Below are 24,565 nucleotides of genomic sequence, written 5' to 3'. Positions count from 1 at the left end.
TGTTTACTTTGTAATTCACTTCCCATGTCCCTGGAAAGTTGTAGCCCTTTAGTAACTAGTTTAGGGTGATTGTGGACAGAGATTAATATGGAGATCATATCCCAAAATCCCTTCCTTTCTCTGGAGGCAAGAAGGAAGTCGGGTGGTGTGGCAATAACGTACTATTTTTTAATTTTGTCTGGCACGTTCACTTCTTGCCTTAACATTACAAGGGGGTTAAGGATAAAGCTGTCCAGTTATAAGATGTTAGGATTGGAGTTTCAGACACCAAATGAATTTCTTAGTCAATTGTAAATGTAAGATATTGATTAAATTCTGCTTTTAAATAGGAGTCTCTCTCCATGGGCATTAGCATTTATTCTAGAGAACTCGAGGATGCCTGATTTTGGTTCTAAACATGAATGAAATTGATGCTTCTTGATGCGAAAATTATCTACATCCTTAATTCACACTGAGAGAGTTATATTTGGGAAGCTGCATGTTGAGTGCGTGTTTGGATTTTTTAATTTTTTTTTACAGCTATATCTGCTAATAACCTGCTTTCTTTTGCAGAACCCTGTGATAATATGAGAGAGATTCTCCAAAATGTGGCCAAATTACAAGGCGTTTCAAATATGAGAAAACTAGGTCACTTGAATAATTTTACAAAGGTAAGAGCTCAAATGGTGTCATAGAACAAGTGATCATATAGGCAAAGTATTTTTTATGTACTCTATCAGACATTGGATAGGAGATTCATGAAATGGCTTAGTATCATGGAACAGTATTTAAAATCTACATACTGTGTGAGAGGAAAGGAGCAAATAAGGACAAGCAAATATATGAATGCAGGGTTATGCTGAAGTTAGCCTACATGTCCTACTGGCTGAGTTTCTGTAGTATTTTAAAGCTTAGAAGCCTGAAATATCTCCCAGTTAATGAGCTGCTGCACAAATAGAGCTAAAGATTGGTTCCCAGTCCACAGAATTGAATCAAAAAGGTGAAATGCCAGACTCTCTGGATGTAAACTGATGAACTATGATGAGACAGAGGACTGAATGAGCATGATGTGCAGTGGTTTGGGCACTAATAGAATAGCAACTGTCACGTTTCACTGAAGAAGAGTGAAAGTGAAGAAGATTTAAAGGGTCAATTTCTAGAAATTGTTTGTATTGCTGATTTTTGAGGTGTTTTTTTCAAATATGTGCTTCCATGTCATGGGAATGTGATAGCTACTTGCCTAAAAGTATAATGGATATATTGGAAGCTGACATTGAGAGCAGACAGAAGGCAAGAATTAAAAACTTACAATAGTATGAAAGCGTAGGCTGAAGAAAGAGGCCAGGAAGGCCTTCAGAAGGAAAGCAGGTACCATTTTTGGGGTAGGTGGAACCTGTGGAGAAGAGCAGGGAGGACTGATGGAAGGTGAGCAGGGAGTTAGGAAAAGGGTGTCTGTAGCATACTGAGTGGTTGTGGTTGGACCAGTGTTCAGTTTGTCAAGGCAAGGGAAAAGTATGTTGCAGTCAGTGAGCTAGGAGACATTGAAATGTCACCATGATTGTTACCTAAATGGATAGACTGATACTGAGAAGCAGCTGGCAAGTTGTACACCTTTCTGATAGAGTGCCACAGATAGGGCAGCATGCCTGAAGATGAAACCCATGTTTCTGTGACAGAGAATGGATCCTGCAATTGGCAGTAGCCAAGAAATATGGTGATAGTGGAGAATTTTGTGGGTAAACGAAGGTTTAAATTATTGTTGTTGTAAAAGAGCTGATAACAAATCGTTGAGTAATATAATCAGGAAGCTGCTTGCCAGTTTTGAGACAATCTCAAGTGAAAGATCGAATGCTCAAGGGCACATTTAGGGAACCAATCGGTATGAGAAGGACAAACATGCATGATAATCTTCAAAGTGGACATACGTCTTGGCTGTTAAAAGCACTCCTTGTAAGACTGAACAACACTTCAGTGGTAGTGAATGAGATTAAGTTAGCAGGAGGGTCACTACTAAGAACAAAATCGTAATAGCAAATCAATTTTACTAGTGTGTTAGTAACATCTGTAATTGCTTCATTTCTGAGTTGCTTCAGGGCATGTGTAGGTGCATAGCATTCAGTGAGGAACTGAACTTACAGTGAAACCTTTTCTTTATTCTCTGTTTTATTCTGTGTGTCAATCAGGCATCCACCACTGACAAAATGCTGCTGTTTTTATTGAGATTCCAAACTGTGTTGCAAGAAAACCCTTTGTTCTGCTCAAAAAAGTTTATGCATAGCTGAATTTCCTTTTTGTACTAATGTGGAAACTTTTTAATGTGAGTGTTTCCAAATTCTCTAGTTGCCTTAAAATTAAAGAGCTCAATGAGGTTTGGAGATACATGATTCCTAGTGAAAAGTCAGTATTTGAAACTATGGATCTTAAAACAGTGTTGATTTTACTACTGAAAATCAGATATTAAGCACCTATAAATGTGGTAAGTTAGTAAATATGCATGCTGTAATTAAAGGATGAACCAAAAATTATTTTTAAATATGGTTTTGAAAAATTGAATAATTCCATAATGTTTGAAGAATTTGTTCTTTATACTTACCTGGGATTAAAATTAGAAAATACTTACAAAAACACAAGAAAGGTTTTCATAAATTGACCTTAAGACTGGCAAGAAGTGATGAATTTGTGAAAAGCAGCTTGCTGAAATTGTGTGACTTTTGAAGACACAGACTGTAGCTCGTAACCTGGTTTTGGTCCTAGAGTGACCATCTACAAGGAATCATTCTACTTTATTTAATATTTAGCACTTGTTCTTATATTCATCTCCCTGGAAAATCTGTTTTATAAATGCATAACTAGTACATTTTATTTTGAAAACTCTTCATATTTTTTAACTGTAAATGCAATTATGAAAATAGAATAAAAGTTGCAAGTTGTTTTGTTTTGTCTGCCTTGTGGTTGGAACAGTTCTGTGTTTGTCATTCCAGAGGTTAAGATTGAAAGCCTGGAGCTTGGGGGAGGTGGTTTTATTTCCTCTTTGCACTCTGATCTTCTACCGTGAATTGGTATAGTCTCAGTTCCCCCTTTATGAGACAGGAGTGTGGGGAAGATACAAGTGGTAAGATCTGAGGATGTTTTTATCCCGTCTTGGAATTATGTTGAGGATTAACTTGATTTATCTGTAAATTCTTGGATTTTATGGTCTGTTTTTGGAAGGCCACTAGTAATCTGGGATATTTGTCCTATGGACACCAAAAGGACCTTTGAAAGTTTTTAATGGCATATTTCTGATAAAATAATACAGAAAATCTATAAAAATTAACTCTTCTGCTAGGAATATTATTAAACTTAAAATAAAATGTCAGCACCATCTAAGCAGTTGCTACTCACTGTCCCAGGTTTTTCCTTCAAAGACTAAGCAAATCTTGCATTTGGAAGAAATACTGTTTTATTTTTTTGGTCAAGGGAAGAGAAGCGTTTGTATTCACGTGGAAACAAGTGATGTAAGTTAACGTGGACTTTCCTGACAGACACTGTGGTAGACATTAAGCTTTATATTAATTTCAAGATATCGAAGGTATGTTAGGTTCAGATTTCTTTCTCTGAAAGAGGACTAGATTTTTAAGGTAGGATTTGTTTCCCCCACCTCCTTTATTTAAGGAGAAGGAATGTAATAATCCTTTAAAAATTACTGAACTAGATTCCAGGATTTTATGCAGAAGTTAATACTTTACATAATACTTATTAAAATAATGGTCACCGGCAGTCAACAGGATTTGTTACTTTATCTGCAAGAATGATATCATAAGGCAAATATTTTGTATGAAGTTTGCATGCCTGAGAGATGTAACTCCCTCTTCATTTGTTTTTCCGTTCAAGAGGAGTGTTAACTAGTGACATTCAAGTCCCCTGAGCTCCCATAAATACTGTGCAAAGTATGCTGTGTACATGGTATTTTCCAAAATCTTGCATTTCATTCATGAAGTTTTAGCTAGTACTTCTTCATAGTAAAAACCTTAATGTTCATGTTCTTGGCTCTTCAGCTGCAGGATGCAGGTTCTTGCCCGACAGGGGCTGTAAGTTTTCTGCTCCAAGAAATTAGCATTCCCAGTCTGGTGATACACAGGCTATGGAAAGGTATCTTTAGTTCTGCAGGGGCAGACTTAGAAATGATTCACCTCATCTGCTACTCATCACCTAATAAGTGAAGCTGCAGTTTTGTGGACAAAAACATCTATGAAGAACTGCTTAATCTGTGTTAGACAAAAATAATCTTATTCCTTTCAAACCATCTGTATCACTATTTAAGCTAACCTGAATTTTGACCTGAAAACTGTTTGAAGATTTGACCTCTAGTCGATGGTCAGTGACACTTTCAATCGTCATAGCAGTTTGCAAGCTTGATATGTGCCTTTCGCTCCAGCAAGCTGAGTAGGATTACCCATCTTTCATTTATGTGGCCAGCTACATAAGGTCTTGAAGTTTCCCAACTTCTGCTGATTAATACCAAAACGTCGTGGTTGCTGCTTTGGGGTTTTCCCCACCCCCATGAGAAGTAGTAAGTGATAAATTACTGAAAACCAGAAGGAACTGTACAGTTGCATTTACTTAGTGGAAAATATATTTTGTGTTTGAAGTATTAGTTTAGAATCCTTTATTATAGAAGGTTTATCCCACTGTTGGCTTTTGAGAGATCCTTTACACTTCTGTAAACCTAAAAGTGTATTTAAATAGTGAACAGGAAAAAGAAGATTCAAAGATGTTATAGGGATTTCAGTTTTTCATTCAAAAGGAAAGATGCTGCTTTAAGACAAAATGGGACAATTTATTTTTAGCTTAAACTTAGCAATTAAATAGCATCAGTGATATGGAAAATTATATTTTCAATCTGCTCAAAACTAATTGTGTCATTATTTAATGAGGCTTTACTATTCTGCTCTGTATATGTTAGCCTTTGACTGTGCTAGCAAATTTCACTAGGATATGGACTGAGTTTGGGGCTATAGAGGCTTTAATGGATTCTGTCTCTATCTGGTTCATAGTCCATAATTTTTGAGTCTCAGCTGTCCTTTGCAAAACCTAAGTGTCTTAGAATCTGAATGCAGTATCGACTGACTGTAACATTCATCCAAGTCGCTGAATCACTATGGGCAAAACGTGAAAGCTCGTGATGAATATGTAGCAGACAGGAGCAGAACATTTACTCAGGGGCATTTGGCTGTGGAACGAACTTGGAAAGCTCATGGATCTAAATCCAGAGTGTGTAATTTTGGTCGGGACTTTTCTTAAGACTGGGATCTATGAAGTGATCTCCTCATAAATATTACCAGTGATGGCTCAAAACTGTATTTCCAGAATTACAGTATAATAATTGTATTTTGGATGCATAGAATAATATCATACTTTTATCTAGTAATTGCTGTGACTGTACTGTTAAATATAAATTTTAATGGTCTCAGTGTGCACTCAATTTGTGTATGCTGTTGACCTCCTGTGGTTTTGTTGTTTTGAGCTACTGTTTCCAAGACATGTTGATGTGTTACTCATATTGCTATGACTCATCCAAGTAGCATGAAAAACTCATAGCTGACAGTAAACATGAAAAAAAAACCTTCCCTGTAAGTTAGTCACTGTCTGGCCTAGTCTAAGTACTATTTTGTTCTAATATTAAATCATACCCTCAAAAAGTCTATGCTGTTCCCATTAATTGACTATTATATAAACTCGGAACTCTATATAAAATTCTGAATTTTAGAGTTGACTTATTGGCAGTTTCAACAAGCCAAGTATGCTCTGTGTGCTTGTGTATGTGTATATAAAAATATATAAAATGTGTATTGTTTTTATATACATAGTAAATTTTATATATGAGAGAGATAGATATATATATATATGAAAAATAAAAAGTGTGTTTATGTCACACCAGTCACTTACACGATATGATAATCCATTGCTATTTTAGTGAAATATAGCAAAGTGTAGCTAAAAGCAGATTTTTAGTATTCTGGTACTGCTTGCCTACAAACTTTTGTTACAATGGCATGAGTATTAATTGTTAAATGTTACAGTCAAACATAGGACAGTTACTTGGCTGTGTCAGGAATTCAACCGTCTACAAAAAGCACTACATTTGGGATGAGAATCATTGACCTGCTTAATGTTGTTTGAAGGTGAAATGAGAAGAAAGTGGCAGTTTTTCCTTTGATATATTTAAGACCAGACACTTAGAACTGAGCGAAAACCCAAAGCATTGGGACCAGCTGAACAGTACCTTTTTTATGGCAGCTTCCATTACTTCCCCTCCTCCCCCGCTTTTAAACGTATATCAATGCAACCTTTTTTTGACAGATTTTTTTTTTTTTTCCCAAGACTGAATAAACCAAATGTCTCAGCCTTCATGGGTGTATTTTTTAGCTACTTTGTACTTTCTGCTACACTTTTTCCAGTTTGTCTGCTCTTATAATGCTACCTCCAAAACTTTGTTCTTCATGCGGTGTTGAGAGCAGCCTGTGAAGTGGAAAAAAAAAAGTCTCTTAATCTGAAACATAGTGCAGGCCTATTCGTATTTCCGAAAGTAAAACTCATTTAGTTTGTAGTTTGCTGCAACTTACAGATTTTACTTTCCTTTTGAAATTTGTTTTTGTATTTAACATTCTGGAATGTTTTACAGACATCTTTTGTTTCTCTGCTGGACTCTTTTCAGTTTTTGTGTCTGTGAATGTGTGGTACCCTGAAGGACATGATATGCTGTTCCTTTTATTTAATTGAATTTTCCTACTGAGTTTGGGCACTCCTTTCAAATCACTGAAACATTTTGAATTCTGATCTTCCTGTCCATCTTTTAAATTCTTTTCTAGCTGGAAATCCTATAAGTACAATACCGTGTGTAAATTGCAGCGAAAGCCAATACATAAGTAATGGTGTCCCATTGCAATAAGAGTAAACTAATAGCTAAAGTATCCAATCCTGTAATTACTTTTTTAGCCAATTTTATCTATTCATTCTCTATGAGAAATATTTCACGTGTACGCACAGACACCATTAGGCACTTCAATAATAATTATCATCACATTCAGAAATTTCTATTCACACAGCAGTTAAACTTGATGAAAGTTGTAAGTATTGTCAGGTTACATGACGATGTTTGAATTTCAAGATAAGGTCAAGTTTCCATCTACATGAGTGATGGTGTGTGTACTGGTAGTGCATATGTAGAGGAAAACAATTGGTATTGAGGAGCTAATGACCATGCTATGTGTATTTGTTAAGAGTGATTACTGACATCTAGACTAGAGGGGGTCCAGTGAACTGAATACTCTTTAGCAATTGTAGCAAGTTAGGTGGATTCCTGAAACACGTCATCTGCTTTAGTTTCATCTCAGGACCGCTCAAGATGCAAACCAATGGTAAGTGCAATGGTAGGAGACTTGCTTCAGAAATGCACTAGTAAACACAATAGCAGCTTTCTCAAAAATGTTTTTTCCTACATCAGAATTATAATTCTGTGGGTTTTTTTGAAGTAGTTAAAAAGACTGTTGAGGATAGTCTGGTATGTTAAAATAGAATTTCTCATTTGTGTCTGGGGTGGAACGATGGGGAGAGGTTTAGATGAGCGATGAGCCTAAACAACTGTCAATGTACTTGTCTGAAACTGAACAATGAACTGTTTTTACTCACTATCTTCTCACACTGTTTTGCTTACACTCTGCCAGCCAATTTTTACAGTTCATAAGATGTCAATAGAAATGCTAAAGCAGCACTGGTGGCCTTAGGCAGTCCAGCAACGTGGCATACAAACGGATTTATGCTAGGAAGTGGTGTTCTGTCATAACCAGTCAATGCACCAGCTGTCCAGTTTTATTATCACTTAAATTTGAAAGGTGGAGGGAAAGAGTTGTTATATAAACTGTCCTTATGTTTTGTAATTGTCTTTGGTTATAACCACTTAAGAAAAATGCAAAATCCAAAATCTTTCAGTTAATTTAAATTATTTGAGCCCAAATGTGAAGCTAATCCAGGCCAATTTAATAATGTATCTCATTAACAGCTTTGGATTTCATCATTATCTATGCATTTTTCTCACAATATGAAAAATAATTTCTTAAAATGTAATGTGATCCTTGGAAGAATTTGTACTCGTTGAACATAAACTTGAGTATTGTTTGAATTTAAACCATTGTGCTAATAAAATGAGTTTACTTGAAAGCAGAGTTTCTGTGCACTATGCTGTTTTTTCAGGTGGAGGTGAACAGTAGAATGGGGGTATGGACCATGTTAAATATTTCAGCTTACAGTAGCCTTAATTTAACTGTTGGTTTAGTTTATTATAAATTTCTTATTGTTAGCAGCAAATACATGTAAAGAGCGTGGCACAGTGTTTTATATATTTTGATACTTTCAGAACAGGAGTATTCAGTAGTTAGCACAAACACTTCCTGAATTCCTCACTGAGGAGAAACTGTTAATACCACGCTGGCTCAGAACTGAACACATACCTGTTTCAAAAAGAAAGGATAAAGTGCAAAGCTGCTGAAATCAGTCACTTGAGTTTTTGGAAGTGCTTGGAAAAGTGCTTAGGGTTTTGGACATGGTAATAAATATTTCATAGTTTTAGCTAGTGTAGTAAATGAGATTACTAGGAATTTCTTTGCTGTTCTTGCAAAGTTGAACAGCATCAGCTCTTCTTACAGAAGAGACTGTTTTCCTTTCCTCAAGAGGCTAAAAAGTTGACACGCAGTAGATCACTTGTTTTGAGATTGGTTTTGGACTTAAAAACTGCACTTGTAAATCTTCAGTCTTGTGTTCAAAATGGATAGGATATGGTTGAAATGTTCAGAATTTGTCACAGAAAGAGGTGTCTTTTTGTGTGCATAAATTCAACTTTTGCACTGATATTTCAGAGGTCCAAGTTCTATGAAACTGATGGCAAGCCAGGCCGAACGTTCGCAATTGGTGACAGTTTACAGTATTACGGGACACTTACCATTGACAATGCCTTCTGATTTTTTTTTTTTTAATACACCAGTGGTGCTTTGGCAAAACATGATAGTGGACCATCGGTGTCAATCTTTGCTCAAAACTCTTACCCAGGCCTTCTTTCTGAATGCAGATACGCTTTGACTTCAGTCTTATTCATCTCTGCCCAAGTAGTGGCTCTTCCCAAAAGAGGTTAAAGAGAAGCAATCTGGAGCTGAAAAACTGACCAGTAGACAGTTTAAACAACTGTGCAAGCTTTTCTCTAGAAGGAGATTTGTGTGTGTCTGGCGTACACAGGAGCAGAATACCAGCAGCAGAAATCCTCAGGGAAGTCTATATGCTTCCCCTTGCCATGAATGAAGTTCCTCAGATTTCTTTGAAAGCGTTGCCAGAAATGTACAGTTTTGCATAGTCATTTTTGAAGAGTTTTAAGTAATAACGTTTTCTTCTGTTTTCAGCTGCTTTGTAATACTGGTCATGCTGAAGAAAAGCTAGGTTTTACGTATGACAGCATCATAATATGGTAAGTAGTAAGGAGCACTAGAGCAATACTAGGGCACTCTAACTGTTCTAGGTGCAATTAAATAAACTTCATTTGCACTTTTGAGCTAGTATTTTGTATTTCTAATGTGTTTGAAATGTCATAATGCAAAGATACACATTACAAATACTTTAATAACTAAAATCAGAAATAGGTTATTCATTTATGGGCAAAAAGAGGGCGGGAAAGCCTCCAAGTTAAAAGTATGGATTTCTTTATTGTATTCTTCATAAATTTAAAAATACCTCTAAATATCTCAGTACTTGCAGAAAGCATTTTAAATAAAAATGTGCACCCACAGAATTGAGAGCATACTGGTGATGTGGAATCAAGATTTAAAGTTAAATGTTTTTTGTTAATTTGATGTGTATATATGTCTTTGTAGCATTGCTTTCCCTGCTACTAAAATGCCCTGTGTATGCACTTTCAAGTGGAATTTTGCTATATTTTGTTGCCATTTCTGACAGTCAAAAGTAACTACATGCTTATTTCCAGGAATTCTGTGTTTTTACATGGACATTGGTAAATTTGTCCTGAGGCTCAGCATTGGTGGCAGAAACAACTAAGATCTAGTATTTAATATGATTTTATGTTTTTTCAATTTAGTTACCTGACTTGTGGAAGCAAGCTTAGAAAAGCTAGTCACTTTTTAAGTAAAATGTTGGGAAAACTTGTATAAAGTTGTTTTCTTAAATAGAACTGATTTTCCTTGCTGTAACTAAAAAAAAATTTAAATGTTAGTATATTTTAGTGAATGCATATTTTGCTGTAAGTTTTAAAAGGTTATGATCTTCTGATCTTATTTATGTAATCTATTGTAGTGCTTTATGGTGGAACTCAACATCACTTCAGAGTATAACTTCAAATCCAAAGCTTTTTACCAAATATTTTTAAACAGAAGTCCTAAAAGGTTATTAAAATACTAGTGTTTGTTTTTGTAGGAAGAAGTTTGCAGAAAGATCTGCTAACCCAGGCACAATTATGGATATTGATAAGGAAGAGATAAAAATGTTGTTCTCTGCAAACACATGAAGAAAAATAGCCCCCTACTTAGAAAAATGCCAAAATGACTTATCAAAATAATAGAGACATATAGCAGGAAAATTATCTTGGTTAGTGATATTACTTTGGTCAGTCCAATGGTTCCTCTGTGTATGTACATGAGAAGCAATTTTTAACGAATATATGTAGGTAATTCTGCTATAGTGATAATTTTCAAGCTCAAGGATACCACTCAAATTTTAATAAACGTAATTGTGCTGACTGTTGGCTTTTCAGAAATATTTATAGGATGGATTGTTTTCTTGAAATACTAACTTCTCAGGTAAATTAAAAAATTCTACTCTACAGAGTTATAGCCATTCTGCAGTAGTATTCTGTCTGCGCATTATTTTGCTGTACAGCATACAGCCATTCTAAGTAACTTGATATACTGAACTTTTAAATTAATTTTGGAAGTTACTTTCAGGCAGGCGAAGTACATATATTCTTTTAGAAATAACATATATAAGTTCTGTAATTTACTCTGTTGATGTTCCCGTTATCTTAGATTTCCATAGGGAAACCTGTTGTTCTACAGAACAAACTTGTTTTTCTTTGAAAACATGAAAAGTTACTTGGATGCAAGAAATACTTTGAGTTTTCTACATTTGTAGAGTATGAGTGGCTAACCTAAAGCATTAGACTATAAGGGAATCAATGATTTAAAGAATAATTATAGATTTCCTATAAAGTTCTAGGTTTTGAAGTCAGTAACCTTGATAGAATATTTACCCAAACCAAAGACACTTGCAGCCTGCAGTAATTGCAGTTACTCTCAAATTAGAGATCTGGTTTTTGGAACTCATTCTCTTTTTAGAATTTTATCAGTCCAGGTGCCAGATTGTTTCTTACTGCCAGCAGATGGAGATAATAGTGACACGTTTTGTTGTCATTCCCAGTGTAGATGGGTCTTCCCAGTTCCCAGAGCACCGTGCCATTGGCAGATTAGAGGAAGCCTTGAGCCATGAAGAAAATGGAGTGTTGGTAGGCCTCAGAAACTTCTGAGGTCTTCTAGTAGTGTGCCAAGAGGCTTTGGCCATAAAAGCAAAATTCTGAATATTCACAATTACCTGTCTGGGATCAAACAGAGATTTGTTGAAACCATGGTTACCTTTCTGTAGTGAATGGATGATATGCTTTAGACAAAGGTGTGAGAATGATCCTGTAATAGATAGTGAGTGTCATTTCTTATTCCGTCTTTTGTTAGTTCTTCCAGACTTTTTCAATCTTAATGTGTGTCAACCTTAATGCTGTCATAGGAAGTTATTTTCATTTCAGCAGGAACACTTAAAATACTGGGGCAAGTAATATTGCACTTTCTCTTACACAATCATGACATCTTTTTGGCACTTTCAGACACAGATGCACATGTAGTGTGCATATCAAAACAATTCTCTTAATTATGTAGTATGAGTCTATAACACAATTTTTGTCTTGATGTGCACTAAGTCACATCTAACGATCTTGAATTTTCTTCACTGTCTTGTTAACTATTCATACAGATAATTCTTAAGTTCCCTTGAAGTTTCTCATAAACCCAGCCTATTCTCATTAATATAAATGACATTGCTCTCTGTATTTCTGCCCCTCCCCCTGAGTCCCCGTCCCCCTGCTCCGGTCAAGAATTGTATACTAAATACTGCATACAAAAGAGATTGTGAACCTGGGTAAAAATGGGGAGAAAAAATTTTCAGGATAAAAATCTTCCATTCGCGTCTACTATTTGAATTAATCTTTTTGGATTTTGATTTGTGAAACTACTTTTAATCACTCTATAATCTCTTCATATAATCTCTTCAGCAACACCTTATACCTTTTTATATGCTATTGTAGTTACTACTTTCAAGTCTTTCAAAAGATTTGTAGAATATAATTTGTGTAAATTCTACTGGGTGCTTCACATGACTGAACAGTTTTTGAGGATCATAAACAGTCCTCTGGATGCCCTTTGGAATCCTTTTTGTATAGACCTGTTCATCGCCTTGTCTCCATCTTGGCCACTACTGTTATAATATGGTGCTAGCAAATGTATGCAGATAGTTCATGTTAGTGTTCTTTCTAAACACTAGTAGGCTGCTAACAATACTTACTGACAGATTTCCTCCAATTCTTCCATCATCTTCACTTCTTAGTCTAACTCATTCTTTATATAATAAAAGAGGCCTTAGGGTGGGAATCATCATGCAGATCTCTAAAGCAATGACTAAGTATGAAGAAGATGCTTTCTTCTGTCATATCTCTGTCAGTCTCTAATTTGATTTATTCCTTCTCCCTTTGCATTATCCAGTGGGTCTGATTTTAATTTTTCAAGTTTTCTCATTGTGGTACAGCTGAGAAGTCAGAACATGTAGGCACATGTAGACACACGCACATAGGTTTTCCTACATACTTTTTTCCCTGCGTGCTGTAGCATATCTTCGTTATCTTTATAAGGTCAGGTTTCTGTCAGGTTTTTGTACTTCAGTCATTGGCTGGTGAGTTTTTTGTTTAGTTTTCATTTTCAATGGAGAGATTTTTGTTCAGCCTTGTACACTGCTATCTGTCATAGCTTTCATTGGACCTTTCTGGATTTTTTTATGGCTTCTATTTTAAGGTCTATATATTTCTGGCTAGAAAATATATATATACAATTTTCATTGTATTTTCACTATTTAAAGATAGTGACACGTCCATTTTTGGTATCTTCTATCTTCTGCTTTTGGATGTTCTTCTCATGATAGTGTTGTCCTTTGTAGTAGTTTCACTGTTGCTAATTCTTAAATTAACCTCTGTCTACAAATAGAATCATAGAATAGTTAGAGTTGGAAGGGACCTTCAAAGGTCATCTAGTCCAACCCCCCTGCAAGGAGCAGGGACATATCCTCCTCTTGTGAGTTGTAGAACAAGCTCTGAAAGTATTGATTGTTTTTGAGAAACTGTTTGTCTAAAGATCTTTTTGATCTACCATTCAAAAAAAATTTTTTCCTCTCAAATATAAAAGTAATGTATGTTACTTGATGAGAGGAAAAAAAAAATCTGGATTCGGTATTTGGCTGTCCTAATAAGACACGTCATGGATCACAACACCACCATTTGCATGAGTATGGGGTAACTTCTGCCCTAAAAGGTAACTCTGCTAAAGTGTCTTAAACTGGCATATCCAAACCAATCGTAAACTGTGCGGTAAAAGTCCACATAGAAAAAATAGCATTGAGTAGGACTGAGTCTTACGTGCTCGTCCCTCAGACTTCCATTTCTGCAAAACTAGAAACAAAGCATCATTCATGATCTAAAGAATACCTATTATCCACTTAGAACAGTTGAAGAGTTATTTGTCAGCTTTTCTTGAATGACTTTGGAAATCTCTCATCTAGTACAGCTTTTTTTTTAGAGGAAGATTTTTTTTCTTAACCTCACAGCACTGAGAATCTGTTTCTTAATTGTTTCTAGCAATTAAAGGCAATTAGTGGCACTCTTTTTATGTGAAGAATTGTATTTGATATTACAGCAAAGATGTTCATCCTGAAGTAATTCCCTGCTTGGTGCTAAAAGTAATAATCAGTTCATCTTTATTTGCATATAGTATTTCAGCCTCTCTACTTTGTTTAGATATCATGTGGAAGTGGATTCCTGTTATAGTGACTTTTACACAGGCCAATTAATCTCCAGAAAAATTCTGAAGATTTTTGACCTTGGAGTTGCTGATTACCATGCCAAGACAGTCTTAGAATAAGAAAAGAAAAAAATAAGCCGTTTGTATACATAGAAATTTAGACTCACTTGCTGAAATATTTACATTCTTAGATATCCACTGAAAGAATCGTACTAAAATATGTCACTAGGAGATAGAGGAGTTTTTTTTCCCCACCCTTTGTAGTCAAGGAAAAGGGACAAATCTTTTCAGGGCCTTCAAAAGGACAGTGTGTCAACTGATACTTTCAAAATCCATCTCTGGAGGCCTTCAGTATCTCATTTCTTTTTACCTAGGTAATGAATTTAGGAAACTACATTATGATGACAGTTATGTTTAGGAAAGCTCACCTTAGTATGAGAAAAATACTTTCAGAATCTATCTAAAGAGACAAATTTTGGTTATATGTTTCAATTAAATCTGTAGAAATCTGTGCTGTGTGAGGCACTTTAAGTTATGACTCTGTCATATTTCATAGACTCATAGAATGGTTAGAGTTGGAAGGGGCCTTTAAAGGTCATCTAGTCCAATGCCCTGCAAGGAGCAGGGACATCTCCAACCAGATCAGGTTGCTCAGAGCCCCATCCAACCTGGCCTGGACTGTTTTCAGGGATGGGGCGTCCACCACCTCTCTGGGCAACCTGTGCCAATGTTCCACCACCCTCATCGTAAAAAAAATTTTCATGTAAGCATAACATGGTGCCATAATATCTTTAGTGAGTGGTGCATATAATTACTTGAGTTACTTTATACAAATAGCAAGTTATATAAAGGTCTTGGTCATGTACCATTTCATGGATGTACAAGCTGTTATTTGGGAAAAATAGTAGGGGGGAAAAAAAGTAGTTTGTGGCTTTTTCATATGAATATATCGTTTATATCTGCTGACAGGGTCAAGGTTTGTCTTCTAGGCTGTACAGGTGAATGTCTCAAAGACAGAAAATTAATGCAGAACCTTTCTTTTTAAAAGACTTCTTATTTTAAATGAGTAGGTAATAGCTGCATGTCAGATGAAGTCTACTTGCTGCCAAATAATTGTTTATCCCCTTTGTTTCCTTCATTGTAGTCTGAGGTTAGCTTTACTAAACGAAGCAAAAGAGGTGCGAGCAGCAGGATTGCGAGCCCTCCGCTATCTCATTCGAGACTCCAGTATTCTCCAGAAGGTGCTAAAATTGAAAGTGGATTACTTGATAGCCAGGTAATTTTTTCTCTTTCTTCTTGTTGTAAATTGTACAGTTGTAAATAACTTGCTTTTTCATACTTGAGACAGGTGAAAAGAGGTGTTTTCATATCCTCTTACGTTCTTGTTAAGTTGTTTTATAAAAGCCATTTTTCTTCTGTGTGAATAACATCCTTTAAAAATAAGATAATGCATCACACCATCTAATCCAAATAAAATGCTGTCCTAATATCTGCTATGCTTTGAATAATTAAAAAACCTTCTGTTTTTTTATCATAAATGCCATTAATCATAAATTAATCTATCATGTTATTAGAAGGTTGAAACATCAGTAATTTTTGTGTCATAAGTTGTTTTGTGGGAGGTGTTTTGATTATTTGTATTATCATAATGCTTCAGACCCTCTAGTACAAAGTCAAGGCTAAAAGTAGTTTGTGCCCAAGAATTATAATCTAAGTACAACCCATGACACAACAGAATAATACCAAAGGGCAGAGTAACAATGACATAATAAGATCAGCATGACAAATAGGTGTAAATATTAGCATTTCTAGTGCTGCCTTTGTTAAAATCTTGTTGGATTTAATATCCTGATACAGAGGTGTGTGTTTCTGTTTATACACCCATAGTTTTAGGGTGCCATTTAATTTTGTTGGAGTAAAAGGACTTTTCTGATTTGAGAACAAACACAAAACATAATAAATATTTTGTCTAGTTTCATTTGAAATTGCCGGTGCAGTTATCTCAGAATATTTGTTGAAGCTGTTATGCCTTGCCATTGTGTATTTGAGAATATTTTAGTGACTTAATTATGATGAACGTAACAAAAAAAAAGGTGAAGCTAATTGACCAGTCATAATGAGTATGCTTGCTGTAACGCAGAATTTTTAAACAATCGGTCATAATATTCTTTTTCTTCTGTTTATGCAATTGCATGAATACTAACGTGAGATGTTAACAGTTAGAGTGAAAGTTGGTGTTGTTATAAACAAAATGTGTGTTTTAACTCTTTTTAGGTGCATTGACATACAGCAGAGTAATGAAGTAGAAAGAACACAAGCACTTCGATTAGTCAGAAAGGTAAAATTTAACTATGTATGGTATTATCAGCTATGCTGTTCAGTTGTGCTGACTCCTGATTTTCCCCATCAGCAGGTCTTTTTCACACTATACCTTACTTTATCATGTGAGAAGAAATCAAAGCTGACAATTCAGAGGAGAGACGGAAGGGTAGTGCTGAGGCTTGTTTCGATTTTGATCTCTTACGGCTGGGAATCTTGAGTAGGCTAGAAAAATCCTGCTATTTTTTACTTTGATAGAGATCGTACTGGACAAGATTTTGTAAAAGCTCATCAAATTATTAATGCAAGGGTATAAGAACCACATTTAAGTTTCATCTAATGACTTGACTTTTATTGTGGCGTGTGTTTTAAACATCTGTGAATCAAGGGTGGGAGGTTTTCCGCCGTTTGAGAAATGAGACAAATTACAGTCACTGTAATAGTCAGTTAAAGCAATAAGGTTAGAAGCATTCCCTCCTCTGTAGAGGTTGATGCTATCCTTAGTACTTTTCTCAGATACTCAATAAGATGTAGTTAGTCTGTGGTGGTTACTGTACTATGTACCCATGGATAAGAGAAGTTGTGGCACTGTTGTAACTGTATTTTCAAGTTCATCCCAGAGAAATTAGCATATACAGCTACTGAAGGCATTCTTTTCAGGCAACATAGTATTCTGCCTTTGTACTAGACTTTATTAATCTTTTTCATGCTTATGTTCATGTACTTCTACTGAGCATCTTAGGAAAAACTACCAAAGACTTAAGTAAGGTTTGAAGTAGTTGGAAGAATCGTTCCCTATGGGCACTGTGTGTGTATAATCTGTTTTGTGTTTATATATATATGTATGTATGTATATGTGTGTATATATATGTGTGTGTGTATATATGTATATAGATTGAAAATATAGAAGTTTGATATGCAATTCATATGATGTACTCAGGTGGTTTCTGTCTTACAGAAGAAACAATATGCTTGATAGCAATTGTGCCAAAAAGAGAGTTTTAAAGCTTAAACACCACCACCTCCAAAGCAAAACAAATAAAAACCACAAACATAAAGGAATGGATCCTTGGGGAATTTACAGTTTATAAAAGTTCTTTGCTGATCTGTTTAAAAAGAGCTTCAATGTAGGGCCAGAATAACTTAAATCTGAAGATGGAATGGAAACACATTTATAATAAATTGGTTTTACTTGGGTCAGAAATTTGTCTTCATTATTCCTGGGTGGTTTGAGCATTTCCTACTTGAGGAAAGACTTCTGTCTTGCTTGAAAAAAACCAAGAGGAAATGAAGAGTAATAAATGCATTAGTTTGATTTGAAATAATGATCCTGAAAGATAAATATAGAAAAATAATACAACTGACCACCAGTGTGTTTTGTTTTGGGTTTTTTTTTTCTCCATCATTGTAGAAAGGTGCTGTACATGGGATGTATATGCATGGAATGGACAGGCTGTACAGGGATGCTGATCATTCTTCAATGCTGAGAACTGTGTTGATGAAAGATGTTTCCTAAGGTCTTTGGCTACCTAAAACATCCTTGTTTCTTAAAAGACAATGTCAGACAAACAAAAAGCCACCCAAGCTGGCTACCAGTAAAGTTAACACCTTTTTCATGTCCTTTCTGGGCTGCAGCAGTTAAGCGTGTATTAGCATAGAGCAGTCAGTACTAAAGAAATACTCCCTCACAAGGAATACTGGATACGTGTCCTGATGACACATTTTGTATTTTCACACGGTCTCTTTGTTACGCGGCTCTTGCTCTTTTCCATCTCTCTTCATCTTCCTCAATATCTCAGACACAGTGGTTTGATACCAGGATTTCTAAAAGATTGTATAAAGGTCTAGAAGAGCAGAATGAATGGGAAATAAAACAATCAGAGTTAATTCATTTGTGCAGGAGGTAATTTACTGTGAGCCATGGGAGAGCTGAACTGAGTTCCACCAGCATCACAGAACTATTGGTTTCAGTTTCAAAGTCTGGATGCACTTCTTTAACCTCATGTTTGATAGCAAAAATTATGCTATGTAAAAATAACATAAATAGAAGACTTTAAAACATTCTTTCTCTTTCTTCTCTTCCTTTTCATAGAGTAGAAGAGCAAAATATAAAATATCAATCCTATTTTATGAATGTATAAAGGTACTTAATTATAAACTTGTTTAAAAAAATGTGCAGGTTAGAGTAGTATAGGAAAAGAAAAGAACAACAACTTTAAACTTTATAAAATTGGTTTCTTATTTTTTTATTTTTTAAGGCTTTTGGCTGTAATCACCTCTTACGTTTCCTTGTAAGAGCTTTGCAATTTAGCAATATCTTTGGCCGTGAAAAGGTTGGCCTAAAGTTGCTTCAGAAAGTATTTCTCCATCTAATAAAAGTCAATAAGAACCATTTAAAAAAAAAATAATAGGCAGGGTGCTTTATTTTCAATGTAGAAGTCAGTTAGGTACAATATGAACCACTTTCTTTCTTCATCATTTTAAAAGGAGTCTTTCAAGACCAAATTCATAGTCTTTGTTACTTACTTCATCATAGCTGCTCGTAAGTAGCCTTGAATCACCTATCCTTGCTCTTTAGAACTGCATTTTAGTACCTAAAGCAGAATGAAAGCAAATGCAAAAGGTTGTATTTACTCTATTAAAAGAAAGTAATCTTTCCTTCTCGTATCTTAAAACCCAGTAAAACAGAAAAGCAGAGCAGCCTTAAGAGGCTGCTTCTGTCATCACACTAACTACATGTCAGTATCAGTAGGAAAAAAGGTTATAATTTTGTACAGTGGATTGGTACACCCATTCTGTTGCTAATTCTTGTTACTTCATATCATTGTAAAAGTGAAAGACAGCATGGGTAAGGAAGAGTTTAAGATAGAACTTGAGTCCTATCTTAGAGCTTCCTGTTTTGTGAGTGACAACATTATGTATGACAAGAAGTTTCTCAAAAACGTGTCTTAAAAATAAACTTGTTAAGGTGTTCCAATATATTTGTCATAATGGTTGATCTCATTTTAACACACTCTGCAAAGGGCATAAAACAATTAATCCCCTTTGTCTAAACAAACATCTGTAAGACAACTTAGTGAGCTGTACAATGAATATAGGACAAAACAATTTTGGAAAAATAGTGAAGACAAGCCAGCTTCTGTTGGGAACAAAAGGGATATTAAAACAAAACTTTGAAAAGCTAACCTTAAGGTTTTGGGTGTTTGATGGATGCTGAGTACTTTTTTACATCTCACTTTTATTTATTAGTAGAAAAAATATAACATGGTTGAGTAGGCTATAACACATTACGTTTTTATGTAGTCGGACAAAAAACCTACTTCCACCTCAGTAATACATGTGTTCAGTAATGTTCGTAGTAAAGAGGATATGTATATTTAATTTTTGCAAACTATGAAAAATGTGAACAAACAGCTATTCAGGCTTTGTAGTCAAAGTCTCACTTGGAGGAGGGCAAGGAGAAGTGGGGTGGCGCTGGTTGGTTTGGTGTGGGACTTTTTGCCTTAATGTGTGCATAGTGTCTTGCTCCTTAATCTGTTGTAAATTCTGCGTGTCCTAAACTAGCAACTGAGGATTTCCATGGTGCAGGACCTCTTCAGTAGTGTAAATGAGCATTGGATGTTAAAATCTGTTCTTCTGTCTCAAATTTACTGCATTTCTTTTTTCTTTAATTGAAGAACGACTTGATTAATGGACACAGGTCTCGTTTTCATCTTTGCTTTTCAGTTTAAAGTGTGTGTATGGTTTTTTGTGCCTCAGCTATATAACTTATGATGAAGTTGAATTATGCTGCAGATCAGGTACTATGCAAGAGGATTTAGGGGTGTTATATTGCCTTCCAAATACTGTAGCAGCTTCTTTTGTTGACTGTCCTTTTTTTTTTTGTAGTCTGCAGCAATCAAAGGATCTCTCTACAACACAGGAGACTTTAGTCTTGGCTAATTAAATAGTTGAATAGGTATTGAAGAATCTGCTTCAGTATGAATGAATTTTCTAGAAGAAGTTGTAATCTGCTCTGTGTCATTGGGTAGCATTCTTTGTGGATAAAGAAATTCTTGGAAAAAAATATGAGAAAGGTAGCCATGGTTCTCTCTGCAACAGTTATCATTTTAACACTTTCCTGTTGTGATAAAATAACATAAAAATTAATAAGCTGAAGCAGGAAGATAATTATAAAGTAAATTGACAAACAAAGAATTGCAAGAACAAAATAAATAGTTTTGAGGTTTTGCCAGATACAACCATTTAATATGTGGAGTGATATATCTGGTTGTATCTAGAAAACAGAATGCTGGTGAATCTATGAGTGTATTTAGAGAAGTATTATGAAGAAACCAGAGGGCTTTTTCTTTCATTTTTGGCAGATGATCACTGTGAATGCTTCATTGTTCCCCAGTTCTATTACTAATTCTTTGATAGCTGTTGGAAATGATGGTCTTCAAGAAAGAGACAGAATGGTTCGAGCGTGTATAGCCATTATCTGTGAACTAGGTAAGATAATCGAAAGCTAATTAAGCGAAATTTTGACATGATTGTCATCAATTTTCTAAGAGATTCTTTTCTATGAGTTCATATGAAATAGATTGTATTCAAATAATTAAGGATATTTGTTTAGTAATGAAATAGATGTTAAATGTTCTTAATGTAATTTTCATGGATTTTAGTCATTAGTTTGATAAAGAACAAAATCATTTTAACTTAAAATCTCTTAAGTTAATCCTTTCTGAGGATTTCAGGTGCTGTTCTTTCCTTTAAGACTTGCCAATTTTTTATTTACCTTAAAAACGTTTCCTGCTGGAGTTGATGTTTCTAAAACTAATGGATCGGAAGTAGGGAGAATTCCATACATGAGACACTGACAAATGTACAAGAGTTTAGAGAACTATAGGACATCTTCCTTTAAAAATTTTTTGAGTGAGAACTGTGGTTAGCTGCCTTCTGAGGTCAGTATTTGTGTCCTTGTAAAGGCTCTGTGGACAGTGGTTTATCCTAACTCCCTATACTTGTTTGTGGATGCTGATTTTTAAAGTTTTTTTTTCAAAATAAGTCAATGGGAAATAACTTCAGCAGTGTTTTCAAGATACTGACTTCTGCTTTAAAGAACTAAACATTTTATTACACTTTTATGTAGTACAGTATAAATATTTTATAGATATAATAAAGTATAAATATTTTGTCCATGTCAGTCCAGTGAGGCACAAACCCTTTTTGCAGGGAAATCCAGAAACTACTGTGTGGAAATGTGATTGAAAATAAGTTGGGAAACTGCTGCACGATGGTGACTGACTGACCAGTATTTTTGTTCATAATAAATTAATCCAAATTCTCAATTAATTGCTAATGTCAGTCAGTTCCTTTAAAAGCTTTACGTGTGTCTCAGAATTGCTGAGGAAGAAAAAGATGTACCTGCTAAAGACATTACAAGTTTCTCATACTGGAAGCCATGAAATGTTTTCTTTCCTATCACTGGCCCAAGTGACGGTGTTTTTCTTTATTTAGCACTTCAGAATCCTGAGGTGGTGGCTCTTCGGGGTGGTTTAAGTACCATCTTGAAAAATGTGATTGATTGTCAGCTAAGCCGAATAAATGAGGCTCTGATAACTACAGTTTTGCACCTCATTAATCATCCAAAGACCCGACAGTATGTGCGAGCAGATGTAGAACTAGAGGTGGGTTCAGTTTTACTTGTTTAGTGACAGAAATTAAACATTGTATTACTAATGGAAATGTTTACGTTTCATCTCAGATTTTGCCCACTGTGTTATTGCAAAATGTTTAAAATACAACATTTTAGGCTAAAAGCATAATGATTTATAAAGCAGGAATAACAGGACAGATTGGAGTGGGACTGAGGAAAGGGCAAGACCCATTTATCTGTATTCTCATGTGAAAGTAATGCATGTCTTTCTTTTGTTTAGCGAATTTTAGCTCCTTATACAGATTTTCACTACAGGCATAATCCAGACACAGCAGAAGGACAACTCAAGTAAGTGTTAGTGCTGCTACTTGTTCTACCAATTGTGTTCATGGTATTGGAATTAAGATATTTTTTTTTCCAGAATGAAAATAAAAGCAATGATGTAATGCTAAACTACTTGAATACAGTAGGTTAGAATGCAACTTTCTAAAGTATTGTCAAGCATTTAAGATTTAAAAGAGTTTGTGTAGCCTGGAAGAGAATGTTGAGAGACTCTCCCTGGAATAGCAGCCTTTCTAACACCTGTGAAGACATTATCAAGAAGATGTAGCCAGGGCTCTTCAGGGTGGTGAAAGATTGGAGGACAAGAAGCAATAGAGAGAAATTGGAAAAAGAGAGGTTCCAATTTGATGTAACGGCATGGCGGGGATTTTTTGTGAGGCCAGTCAAGTGTTGGAACAGGCTCTCTGGAGAGGTCCTGTAGACTTCATCCTTGAGAGCTTCTAAGAGCCAACTGTATAAAGCCTTGACAATAACCTGGTCTGTCTCATAGCTGGCAACTTCTTTGTGCAGGAGTTTGGACTACAGACCTCCTGAGATTGCTTCCAACTTGAATGACTCAGTTTTTTAAATTATCAGATAGCATTGGATGCTTATGTCTGGATAACTGAATAAGGTGTAAATCGTAAGGTCCATGCTGTAGACTCACTGTCAGTAGAGATGCAGACTGATTCACCTGACCACATGTAGGTGTTTACTTTGTGATGCTACCCTCCTACCATGGAAATTTCCCTGAAAAAGGAAAAGTAACAATACTTAAAAATTCTGATCTTTGTGTGTCGTGTATACACATTGCATAAATACAAACACACACAGATATACGTATGTAACAGATTTCTTACTCTGGGTTTTGTCTCCTGTCTAAAATATCAGTTAACAACTTTTTACTTGCTGTTAGTAACACTGTTGTTTTACAGCAATTAACTATATTGTGACATTTGTTGTGTTCATGACAGAGAGGACAGAGAAGCACGGTTCCTAGCTAGTAAAATGGGAATAGTGGCAGCATTTCGATCATGGGCAGGTAAGATTTTTTTTGTTTGTTTGTTTGAAGCTGGACGATTGGAAGAGGAATTTTACTTTCTAGTATGAGTGTGGTTTGTTTAAGCATAGGGTCTGTCTCATTTGATGCGTCTGATTTCTGTCAGTACCTTCCTACAATGCTACTAAGATGTGCTTTGATGTTGTAAGGTTGGAGGGCACATACATGGTTTTCTTTGACTAACTTTACTGACAAGACACAGCTTTTTTTCCACCCCCATATAGAATTGTACCTTGATGGTATTTCTTGATGTTTGATGGGTGAGAGGATGTTGAAAATTACATCATATCATAAGAATTTGCCTTTGAGATGGTTCTGTCACTGTAAATAAGAAATCTTTTTGTCTGTATGAATAGATTCATTAGCACTGGCTTTTACCAGGTGGCATAGCTGAAGAGAAATTGCAGATGGACGTAGTCTGGGATTTCTCATGTAGAAGATATTCCTAAATGGAAAAAGCATGTTTTTGCATTTTTCTACATCCTTTCTCTGCAATATTACAGTATTTAACATGAAGATACTGCCTCAGGGACTGTTGATTCTTTTAGTCAAGACAGTGTCTTGCAAATAAATGAAATCAGTTGATGTGACCATTTACCAAAATTCTGGGTGAGAATTTTACAGGCTATACTTAGGAAAGATTCCTACTGTATAGAAAGGCTTTTTCATTGTAAGACTATTTGCTTTATTTTTTTAATGTTCTGAAAATTATGACTAAGATTAATTTAATATAAAAGTATCCTTTAGAAGTTTCTCACATGTGTTCTCACTTGTTTAGGGAAGAAGCTTGGGAAGTTTGTGAGAACTTTCAAACTTCTAGGAAGCAGTTGCTGATAGGAGTGTTACTGCATCTTTCCTCACTCAGACACTTAGAACTGATAGCATATACCCGAGAGTTCAAGTGACTGAAGAAACTATTGTCTTGGAATGGCACTTGTCATGGCACTTTCACTGTTACACATTCATCCTTTGTTATGCTGGAGACTAACATCTTAAATGTTTTTAGTCCAAAAATGTCCTTACACTGTCAGTTTTCCTAAAGCACATGTCACTGAGCCAGGCTTGAGGGTGTTGTTGTTTTCTGTTTTGGCTTTTTGAGTGTTT

General features: G+C 35.3%; 1 protein-coding gene across 3 annotated transcripts in view; it reads left to right on the top strand.

Moving 5' to 3' along the window:
• The window catches only part of RICTOR (RPTOR independent companion of MTOR complex 2), an 85,101-nt gene that overhangs the window by 17,700 nt on the left and 42,836 nt on the right, over window positions 1–24,565 (top strand). For 2 of the 3 annotated variants that reach the window (XM_086771163.1, XM_086771160.1), the window contains exons 3-11: window positions 553–650; window positions 9,408–9,472; window positions 15,268–15,399; window positions 16,398–16,461; window positions 16,534–16,611; window positions 20,807–20,933; window positions 21,942–22,111; window positions 22,361–22,428; window positions 23,376–23,443. In XM_086771163.1, the coding sequence (XP_086627289.1) occupies window positions 553–650; window positions 9,408–9,472; window positions 15,268–15,399; window positions 16,398–16,461; window positions 16,534–16,611; window positions 20,807–20,933; window positions 21,942–22,111; window positions 22,361–22,428; window positions 23,376–23,443 (870 nt within the window). The remainder of the gene's footprint in view (window positions 1–552; window positions 651–9,407; window positions 9,473–15,267; window positions 15,400–16,397; window positions 16,462–16,533; window positions 16,612–20,806; window positions 20,934–21,941; window positions 22,112–22,360; window positions 22,429–23,375; window positions 23,444–24,565) is intronic. The other variant, XM_086771161.1, reaches the window with a different exon arrangement.

This window comes from Chlamydotis macqueenii, chromosome Z (assembly GCF_036417535.1).
Source record: "Chlamydotis macqueenii isolate bChlMac1 chromosome Z, bChlMac1.mat, whole genome shotgun sequence".
In the NCBI taxonomy this organism is placed as follows: domain Eukaryota; kingdom Metazoa; phylum Chordata; class Aves; order Otidiformes; family Otididae; genus Chlamydotis; species Chlamydotis macqueenii.
The sequence above is the reverse complement of the archived record's forward strand: the minus strand, read 5'-3'. Positions and strand labels throughout refer to the sequence as shown.